This window comes from Barbus barbus (assembly GCF_936440315.1).
Source record: "Barbus barbus genome assembly, chromosome: 34".
Taxonomy (NCBI): domain Eukaryota; kingdom Metazoa; phylum Chordata; class Actinopteri; order Cypriniformes; family Cyprinidae; genus Barbus; species Barbus barbus.
In genome coordinates, this window is record NC_136762.1 from 28,760,215 (window position 1) to 28,771,211 (window position 10,997).

General features: G+C 42.0%; 1 protein-coding gene across 2 annotated transcripts in view; it reads left to right on the forward strand.

Annotated features, from left to right (window-relative positions):
- The window catches only part of LOC306854102 (septin-4), a 67,711-nt gene that overhangs the window by 48,733 nt on the left and 7,981 nt on the right, over positions 1–10,997 (forward strand). Inside the window, exons 1-9 of one of the 2 annotated variants that reach the window (XM_079391927.1) lie at positions 3,870–3,968; positions 5,217–5,332; positions 7,504–7,791; positions 8,634–8,730; positions 9,084–9,170; positions 9,244–9,367; positions 9,509–9,643; positions 10,513–10,630; positions 10,710–10,811. In XM_079391927.1, coding sequence (XP_079248053.1) covers positions 3,905–3,968; positions 5,217–5,332; positions 7,504–7,791; positions 8,634–8,730; positions 9,084–9,170; positions 9,244–9,367; positions 9,509–9,643; positions 10,513–10,630; positions 10,710–10,811 — 1,131 coding nt within the window. In that variant the 5' untranslated portion in view covers positions 3,870–3,904. Of the gene's footprint in view, positions 1–3,869; positions 3,969–5,216; positions 5,333–7,503; positions 7,792–8,633; positions 8,731–9,083; positions 9,171–9,243; positions 9,368–9,508; positions 9,644–10,512; positions 10,631–10,709; positions 10,812–10,997 lie in introns of those variants that run through there. The other variant, XM_079391928.1, reaches the window with a different exon arrangement.

Genomic DNA, 10,997 nt, shown 5'->3' on the forward strand with positions numbered 1-10,997 from the left:
AGGAGATCGAGTACTGGTTCGAAACATGGGTGAGCGAGGTGGACCCGGTAAGCTACGCTCATACTAGAAGAAGAGGATCTATGTGGTGAACGAGCAAATCTCAGACAATCCGGTATATGTCATTCATCCTGAGGGAGACCCACATGCAAGGAACAGAACCATACACAGAAACTTGCTGCTGTTAGTAAATTACTTGCCTGTTGAGAGCCCACAACAGTCATCTGATTCTGTTGTAACTCCGCATCAGAGACAAAAGCAACCCCAACAGAGGGCAAGCTCTGCTGACAATGATGGAATACCGGATACTGATGATGATGATGAGTGGACAGGAGGTTATTGGCTGAGAACACCTGTAGTCAGGATGGAAATTGTTCAAGATGGACATGGCAGATCAGCGGTCTCAGGGAGAGAGCAAAGTCCAGTGTCAAAGTCATCTCCTGCAACAGTGCCTGGTCAGACTCCAAAGAAACCGACCATGACCCACAAAGAATGTCCAAATACATTACCGACGAGAGAAACTGAACCTATGGACACATACTTACCAGATGGACGAGAGACACCTGAAAGAGACAATACACACACAGATGAGACAAACCTACCTGAAAGAGAGCACGAACAAAACATTCCTGTAAAAGAGGATAAACAAAGCTAAAAAGACAGAGAAGTGGAATTACTGGGAGATGAATCACAGACAGGTGAACAACCGGATTTCACTTACCTACCTCAGCTCCAGGATGAGAAAAATGGACATGCTGAACAAGTACAGGAGGGAAGACCGAGTTATCCCTCTATTATGACTTGGCCTGCGGAAGATGCACACAGAGAGGTTAGGAGGTCGACCAGAGAGAGGAGACCGAGGCCGATATTCACTTATGAGTCACTGGGCCAACCTTCAATACAGACCCATGTAGATTCCATTTCCTCACGGATTACCTCGGGCCCCCTGCCTTTCATGCCACACATAACCAGACAGTTCATCCTACCTGCTCCTTACGCACCACAATTGTACATGCCCCACACATACTACATGAAAAAATACTACAGGAAAAAAAAAAAAAAAAAAAAAAAAAAAAATGCCAGTCACCACACAAGTTTATTAGAAAAAAAAAACAATTTTTGTTGTTGTAACAAATGTCGGGAGCCATTTTTGTTTGTTGGGGTGGATGTGACTCTCAAAATAAGTTTTTGTTGAGATTATTACTTTGTTTCTTTTCTTTCTATTGCAATCATATTTTATTTTATTTCTGATTTATAAAATTGAATACTAATGAGAGATTACAAAGAAGCACACAATGACATGCTGTTTCATAAAATGGACACAGGGTGGCAGCACCCACCAGCAGCGTCACTCTGGGACTCTTAGCAGTGCGCAGAGCAAGGTGAGCTCATAATCCCAATGAATGGAGAATGAGCAACTATTGTCCTGCATCACTGATTTCTGTTTAATATTTCCAATATTTCCAGGTTAGTTACACAACTTTTAGGTGACTACAGATGTTTATAAGCTAATATGAGTCCCCGGTGATGTGTGGTCTGTAAACTAAAAGTATATCAAATGTGTAAACAGTTAAGTCTGACGGTACGTAGCTGAGAAAATGGCAGCCGACTCCGCATTAATTGTTTGTTTTGATTTTTCCTTGGGCTCCGGGGCATTTGTGGGTTATTGCTGTGTGTGTAGTACAATGTTTAAAGGGTAGTAAGTTAATGCGAATGTATAGAGTAAGACCATTTACGGCTGCAGCCTTGTTTAATGGCACACGTTAATATTAGACAATGATACAGTGTCAGTTCATAGGAGTGGGCGCCAAGTTATGAAACAGATATGTTTATTATTGAAGTTTGTGTTCATATAGTGGGAATATAATTACGCTTGCTGCGATAGACGGTGTTGACGGTGATACCGGTGTTAGCCGCAACACCGGTTACTTCACTTGCCCACCGCGGCACCGTCCCTCACCGTAATTTAGATTTTTTTTAAATAGCAATAAAAATAATTTAATTCAGTAAGAGAACAGGCACTACAGTTAAAACTGAACACTGCTGCCCAATGCAACACATCGAGCGAACGACAGTTGCGCATCACAGATCAGATTTCATTGAACACGTGAGGAGAGTGAGCCGAGCTGACTGACAGAAGAGTGAGGTGAGACAGACAAGACGATGGCTTTTTGGTGATTTTCCCCCCAAGTGAAAGTAAAATGCGCACGGTGCTTTTACAAGCAAAGTAAAGTGGGAAAACTCAAACAAACTAAAAACAAACAACAGTTTGATGCCGAATTGCCGCAAATTTGAGGAAAAGAGGGAAAACTCAAACGACCCCACCACCACCACGGTAATACCGGTATTACCGGTGTTGTCACACGTCGATTAACCGGTGGGAAAATTTCCTCACCGTCACAACCCTAAATGTAATACAGTTTAACTGCAAATGAGATTTATTCTGTTGTATAAAGTGAACACTTATAAAATGTACAGTTAGTACAAAAATACTATTTTGATGAGAGCACAAAGATACAGGTGTTTAAAGGGAGAAGTGCAGACATGATTGATGATAGATGGAAGATGTGATTTAAAGGGAAAATGTTTGTTTTTGGTTTTATACAAATTTTGATAAGTTAATGTTTGGAAAATATGTGAGGATACATTTATGTGAAAACAGACCTTGGAAGAATATATGGCTTCATGTTATCCAAATGTGGGTATAGCCTGTGCTTCAATGTAAAGCAGATAAAATAACAGAAAATAATTAATGATTGCAGATTCAAAGTTAAAATGAAGTTAAAAAAATAAAGATAACCCGAATGAATGGAGAATGAGCAACTGTTGTCCTGCGTCGCTGATTTCTGTTTAATATTTCCAATATTTCCAGCACTCCTATCAGAGGATTACACATATATATCTGCCAGCGGAGACCTAGCCGGGACCGCTACATTTGGTTGTGTGTCTGTGTGTTTGTGTGGTTGTGAAGACAAGAAAAAATAAACTATAGATCTTATTGAGATTGTGTTATTATTTGATTCAGGGAAAGAAAAAAGTCTAAAATGTTAATGGTCAACTTAAATAAATACTTCATACTTTTAAATAAATGTGTTTTAATTGCATGTGATATTAATTTAAAGTGCATTTTCAGTTTCACAGCATAATACAAAGCAAGTTGACTTCTACAAACCTAGATCTGTCTTGACTGAATCTTTTGTTTCTTAGACCTAGAAATAGAGTTCTTAAGGGGGGAGTGAGATCTGGGGCATGCTCTGAAATTCCTTAATCTTTCTCAGCTCTGATTGAGATCTGTTAAGACTTTAATACAGAGTCTAATCACACATGTGCCTTAACTCACGCCAGCTTTACCCTCTCGCCCCGCATTTCCAGCGTGAGCAAGCTGAGCAGAGAAGTAATTACAGGAATACAGATCACAAACATTGTAGAAATTTACTCATTCACATTTTCAGACCTGCTGTGTACAGTTCGATGTAAATGAAACCAAAGGCCAACCGAACAAACTTGTGTCATTTTTAAAATGTCATTTTAAAACAAAACTGTTTTTGGTGAAAAATTCCTTTTTTACAATCCCATCATGCACCGTAACGCTAAAAGAGTTGCATTGATCTGCAGAGGCCTACGAACTGAGCAGTTCCCCCAACATCTGAACAGTCATTGATTCCCCACAATGCACCATCAAACTGATGGAGATGAGGGCTCCTGCTCTAGATCCGGTGAGGATGTGAGTGTGGTTGTATCCGGGGTCTGGTCCAGTGCTTTGGGCTGGACTTGTGTCGATCTGCTGTGGTGGAGCCGGCTGCTGATTGGGGCCCTGGGGCCGCGGGCAGCTCGATGCAGTGAAGGGCAAAGCGTCCCTGGATATTATGCTATAAAAGCCCGAGCTGGTCCTGAGCGGGGAAAGGGAATGAGGAGCTGGCCTCGACAAGGCAAGAAGTTTAGATTGTTTCATCCTCACAGAGGCGTTTCAGGTGAGAGTCTGCTTGCGTGCTGGGATGAGTGTGGAATATATGTGGCAGAGATTATTCTTCCTCATTTGTATTATTTTATTAATTCTGGAAATGCATTTTATTCGGCCTAGCTTCCACGAGACCAAACAGAGAACAGATTCATTGGGATGTTGCTGATGAATACTTTGCTATTCAGAAAATAAAGAGCAATGTGCGTCTTAAAGAAGCTTTTTTTATGAGGCGTTTATTGGCACAACAAGTAGAAGAGTTGAGTTGTTTACGGTCGATGACCAACATCACAGCTTCCTTTATTAATGCAGAATTTAGCTGATGTGCTCCCAGTGTATATGTGTGTGTATTTCCTAGTTCAAGTAAACCAACTGGTTTCCACTCATCAATTTACATTTAACAATAAAAAAAAAAACTAGAAAAAACTGTCAAATGAGTTGTAGTAGCTTTTATTTTGTAGCTGTCTGTTCTGGAAGCTGTGTTTGAGTGGTATTGAGCAGAGAGCAGAAATAGTAAAGCCCATGGCGATGGAGATCGAACATCGATATCTGCAGAACACACGGGGTGTAAAGCAGGTCACCGCCAGCTAATCACTCAAACTCTTAATTAGTGCTGCTGGTCAGGTCACGCGGCACTACTGATATTGTTTTAGCATTGTAATTATGAATCACTAGATGTATTAATGGTAACTTATTAATCCAACCTGCTGGGTTTATGATCTCTTCAATGAGAAGAATGTTATGTAGCACAGCAGCCATCACTACAATTCTAACATTTTGTAATGTAAAAAATTTAAAAATCTAGTTTCTTTTTACCGTAAGTCAAGCTGCCGTGGTGACCTGTGCTCTAAACACTGACGCTGGATGTAGTGTTAGCATTAGACATTCGACAGGCTGTTGCTTTATTTCTTTATACTGACGTGAAGTGTGTTCACAACACCAACAAAACTGACTGTGGTAAAGCTCTGGTATCATACGGTGGTTTTCTACACTGTGTATATCTACTTTAGATATATTAGCATATTGAAATATCTCCAGCGTTCTTCTGTAGCTAATGGTCCTGAGAGTAATTCCAGTGAGCGCCGGCATCTTCTGTTCATTGGCTGCATCAAGACCTCTCGCTTTAATTCATTGCATTTATTCAGTCATTTCATCTTTTTCTTTTTCTGTCATTCTCTCGCCATCCTCTCCACCAAACGTTACCCCCGCCCCTGAAACGCACCTACGCTCCACCCGGCTGCTCTGGGGTTGGAGATGGCAGAGTGTACAGTAGCCCCGGTGGCCATGGAGGACAGTGACCACGAGGCCGACTCGGCGTCCGATGAGCAGGTCTCTATGCCAGCATCGCCTGAGCCCAGGCCTTATGAGGTGGACAAGGTACTGATGCAAACCCCCTCCCTCTTGACCTCTGACCTCTCAGGACACTACCCCACTGACTGCCCTTATGGTGTGGAACCTTCTTCTGCAAGCCGGCATATTTAAGTCAAATCACAGTCGACCTTGTGGACTTTCATTTTGTGAGCAATTACTCAATGCACATTATTCTTACGGAAAAAGGGTTGTCTTCATAATCTTTCATCAAAATTTAATAACTGAATCAATCATAAGTCAGATAGCTGTTTAGGTCCATGCTAATGCAGTGCCTGTTAACGTTATATTTATCCCAAGGCACAGCCAGTGGAACACTTGGAGAAACTCTGAAACTTCAGCCTCCATGTTCCCATTAAAAGGCTCCTCAAAGTGTGTGAGAACGGTGTTTCAGGAGAAGAATAATCCCCCACAATCCACTGCACACTCGGAAACACACCATCCCACCCACTCTTCAAGCTCTGTCTCACATTGTTTTCTTGTTAAATATCTTGTTGCGTTCAGAAATGTGTTTCATTACTTGTCAAATGGGTTGCAAAAGCCATCTCATGTTGACTTTAAAATGTTCTTTATCAGCTAATTTCATATCAGATGTGGCCTTGAAGTGTTCAATGACACAAATCAGTTTGACAGAAGGGACAACACAGAAAGGAACTGGATTAGCCAGCCTTTGGGAGCTCCAGCATCGCTGCGACCCTACAGAACGAGCGGTTTGGAAAAGCATGGATGGAAACTCAGCAGCAGGACTCAGTGTTTGCCTCTTCCAGGTTGTGGCAGCAGATTGACCGTATGACCATTATCAAATCACTTTTCCAGGGTACAGGTCCATGTCTGCACCTCAAACACAAATTCACTTCACCGCAATGCATTATTTATCTGCACAGGTTTAGAGCAGTGGAAACCCGAGTGAGCATTCACTGGTTCTGTTCTTCAGGACACGGGCTGCTTGTGCTGTTTAATACAGGCGTCCTTTCATGACCTTCTCTGAACAAGTTTCCCAAGACAACCTGGCCATTGTAAGAGTGTAATGACAGCAATGCAGTTAAATATGGATGTTACTCCTCTTCGAGTGTTTAATAGAGGTCTGTACACATGAAGTTAGCTCGTCAGAAGCTCATGAACTATTTCTCTGCCAAACACTTCATTTTCTGAGTTTCTGTGTTTTCACTGTTAAACGCTAGGGGGCATTATTACGCATCTCCTGAATGAGTCTAGAATCACTCGATCAAAAACAGACCAGGAAGACACAGAAAACATCTCATATGTAAGCATATGAAAAATAATGCGATCATCAACACTAACCGCATATAAATGAAAACTGCCTAATGATACAGAGTGAAATGTTGATCAGAGAGTGGTAAAGGCCAGAGCAAGCTTTGGGATACTGATGGAAGACATCTACTGCATCTTTGCTTTGATAATTGTACCGAATATGATGCAGATGGAGTATTTGATAAAAATGCGATTTTCTCAGCTTTTTGCTCAAAATGTGGCTTTTTTATGAAACTTACCTACATTCAAGTGTTAGCTAGAATAAAACTTTTTTTGTTTAAAAGTAGCTACTCCCTTCTTTATTTTGAGGTATTACAAAATATTTAACTAGAAATTTCTGTGAAAATCCTCAAAAATGCTGGCGGTGACTGGTAACTTTTTTCAAAAACGGTGGCAGGGAAAGAGTTAAAGACCATAAAGCCTCAGCGTGAACGTGGTGGATGTGTTGAACAGATCTTCTCCAGGGTTGGTATGTGTGCTGTGGATAGACCCTCATCAGCAGCATCGGTCCCCTCATTATTAGCACTGATCAGTCTCCTCTGTGTGTCTGGTGTCTCTCGTCCCGTGTGGACACTAGCAGCGGTCATGTGCTGTCCAGTGTCATCTTCCTCAGGAACACTCCTTTTACTACTAATGTGCTTCTCTTGGATTCATTAAGCCTTGTCAAACTTTTACCATGGTAAACTTAATTTTTGGCAAAATGTTTCCCTAATGGTGATTTACTGGGCTGCTAGAAGATAGTAGGTATTTACTATGGTAATCTTTTGTTAGGACATGCACAGTGTTTTGTATCTAACCACTAAATGGTCTATTCTCTTTTTGCTTCTCTTCTCCATGACCTTAATTTTCCATATTAAACCACTCCCGCACTTGCCCGTGTGTCCTGTCCCGACCCCTCCTGACCTCAGCACTTCCCTAAGGAAGACTCGGAGGACTCGGAGCTGGAGCACATCATGGGACATCACCCGCTGGCCCACCACGGGCCCCATAGGGCCGATAGTGAGGGCGAGGGTCATAGCAGACCCCACACCCCGGGGACGCCCACCTTCCTGAGGCCCAGGGGCCCCGGAGACATAGAGCACGAGTCCAGATACGGGGCTCAGAGGGGCCGAGTGGACTTTAGCCTGCCGTCTCCCATCAGCCCATCCAGGCCTAAGAGCCCCTGGGGCCGCTATGACCCCTATGACACGACTGAGGTAAAGCATGCTGGGATAGCCAGCGAACGACTAACCCAAAAGCACTGTAGTACTATATTGGAATGTACCATGGTATTCTTTGAAGATTCTTGGACTAGCATTGGTAATGAACACCATTAATGATAATCCTTCAGTACCATGGTGCATATACCATCCAGCACCATCACTATATCACACTACTGGCACAGGAGGGGTCTCAGTAGCACCTATACAGCAGTTGCCTTTTGTTGTTTTTATGTTTCTGAATTAGAACCGTATTTTTGTTCTTGAGCTTGCGTTTCAAGTGTCACTTCCTTGCATTTTAATGACATGTTTTTAAGTGGATCCTGTTGGTGGTCTATAGCATGTTTGTAAAAGATGATAATGAAAGGCGTAAAGCTCTTTTTGGGGTTATGGTGCTCCACCCACAGCTTTCCTCCTTCATTTCAAGCCCAAGCCTGGCACCTGTGGTTTGTCTTCCAGAGAGAAACGCTCAGTGTGTGTCAGCTCCTGCTGCTGCTGGTGTTATAAAGCCTGGTGATAAGAGACACGGCCCGCAAAATCATGACATTTCACTATACCAAATCAGTTCTGAGGAAATACGTTTCCTTTTTGTTTCTTGGGTCATCTCTCTATCAACTTTTTTAATGTTATTTTTTATAAGAGTAGTTTGTCCGTTATACATTGATGCATCATTACAGGGATTATATATTGTTTATTACATTTGTTGTATTCTTCTCATTTTAAAATATTGAAAATGTATTTTTAATTTCTTTCATATATCTGCTCAGTGACCTTTTTAATACTCGTTAACATTTGGTATTCTCTCTCTTGCTCTCCCTCTTTTTGTTTTTTCTTGGTAGGACCAGGACAAGGAGTATGTGGGATTTGCGACTTTGCCAAACCAGGTTCACCGCAAATCTGTGAAGAAGGGCTTTGACTTCACTTTAATGGTAGCAGGTAATTTCAACATCCACTGAACTTCAAAACAAACAATGATAAAGTGTGTGTTCTCCTGGTCTGCATATTAAAGGTATAGCTCACCCAGAAATGATCTAGTGAACCGTTATTTGTTCACGCTGCTCTGTTCCACTGAAACTGAAGCTGTTGTTCACTGAAATCATCCGCTCCGCTGCATCTCTCGAACCTTCACATTCTTTCAGATACAACAGTCAGTGACTAGAAACCTGGTGTGAGAAGTGATGAGAGAACATTTATTTTTGGGTGAACTGTTGCTTTAATATCAGTGGTGTTTTTGTTGATGATGATGATGATGATGATGATGGTGATGGTGGAGTTTTTCTTCCTCACAGGAGAGTCAGGTTTGGGTAAGTCCACCCTGGTCAACAGTCTGTTCCTGACAGATCTCTACAAGGACAGAAAGCTGCTCAATGCTGAAGGTGAGGATCATCTCTGGCTGTTGTCACTTCTCTTTACTGTATAACAATCTAATAATAATGGCTGTGTTGGCAGAGAGGATCACTCAGACGGTGGAGATCACCAAACACACGGTGGACATCGAGGAGAAGGGCGTCAAGCTGAAGCTCACTATCGTGGACACACCAGGATTCGGGGACGCTGTCAATAACACTGAATGGTACATAAAGAGCTTTAGGGTTTCTGATTGGTGAGCTCAGGAGATCCTTGTTACTGTAAGACAGTGATTCGTTTTCAAAATTAAATGCAGTACACCTAATACTACCATGATGTATAAATGCTGTTTTTGATCTGTGTTCAGCTGGAAGTCAGTGGCAGACTACATCGACCAGCAGTTTGAGCAGTACTTCAGAGACGAGAGCGGCCTGAACCGCAAGAACATCCAGGACAACCGCGTGCACTGCTGCCTCTACTTCATCTCGCCCTTCGGTCACGGGTACGAGCGCCATCAGCACTACTCTAGATCTGATCAGAGGCCCGTGGCTTCACCGCGGTGCTGTGGTGCAGTGGTTAGATTCGAACCCTGTGAAGGCTGATCCGTCAGACACTGCCTCTGTGTTCTTGATGAAAACGCTAACGCTCGCTCACTCCAGAAGACGCATGTGCATCCCAGTTCAGATACTTGTGTGCTATTCTACGCTGCTTTTCTAAATAGTTGATTAGTGTGTTAAAAATAAAAAAAATTACAAAATGAAAAAGTGCCCTTCAAATGTCCAGATGATGCACTTCACCTAAAAAACAAGGTGTGGAATGTCAGACACTTCATGCACTAATGCAATAATCTGATCTCATACATAAATTATTTTAATGCTACATATGCACATTTCCATTTAGTCCAGATATACTTTTCATATCACTTATTTTTCATATCACTTATTTTTTCATATCTCCAAGTGTTTGTTACCACAATGGCTTTTACATGTTGTTTGTACTTGAAGAGCAACAAGATCATGAAATAGTTGTTCCAGACGCTTGACCCAGCAGCTCATATTTTAGAGTCACATCTAAGAGTTTTTACTGGACAAAGAAACGGAAACAGTCCATCTCTTGTTTCAGTCAGTCGACGCAGTAAGTGATCTGTCTGTGTCCTCTGCTGGTCAGATGCTGTTACTGCTGTCTGATGACTGAGAAATCTGTTCAAAATGGATTCAAAATGCAAATGACTGTAAATATCACCTTAAAATGTTTTTAGCAGGTTTAAACTTTAGGACTGGGCTTTATTTAAGCTATAATTCTTTAAGGTAAGTCTTGGCACGCAGTAGTTTGCTCTGTTGTGAGAGTGTTTAGTGTGTGTTTGTGTGTCAGGTTACGGCCTCTGGATGTGGAGTTTATGGAGGCTCTTCATGAGAAGGTCAACATTGTTCCTGTACTAGCTAAAGCCGACACACTCACCCCAACGGAGGTCAAGAAAAAGAAAATCAAGGCAAGTGCTCAAGCTGTCCAAACCTGTCACGTGTGTGTACAGATGTCCTGTGGACTTATTTCAGTGTCAACCCCTTCAGATTCGAGAGGAGATCGAACAGTATGGAATAAAGATCTACCAGTTCCCAGACTGTGATTCAGACGAGGACGAGGACTTCAAACAGCAAGACCAAGAGCTCAAGGTCAGAAAAGACATCCAGCTGTCCAAACATCTTGTTTTCAGTAAATGTTTCAAGTATTTTTCTTATATACCATCGCACATATTTTCAAATGTGTAACTATGCAGACAATAAAATGAGATGATATGTGACCCAGGACCACAAAACCAGTCATAAGGGTCAATGTTTTAAAAACTGAATAAATAATCT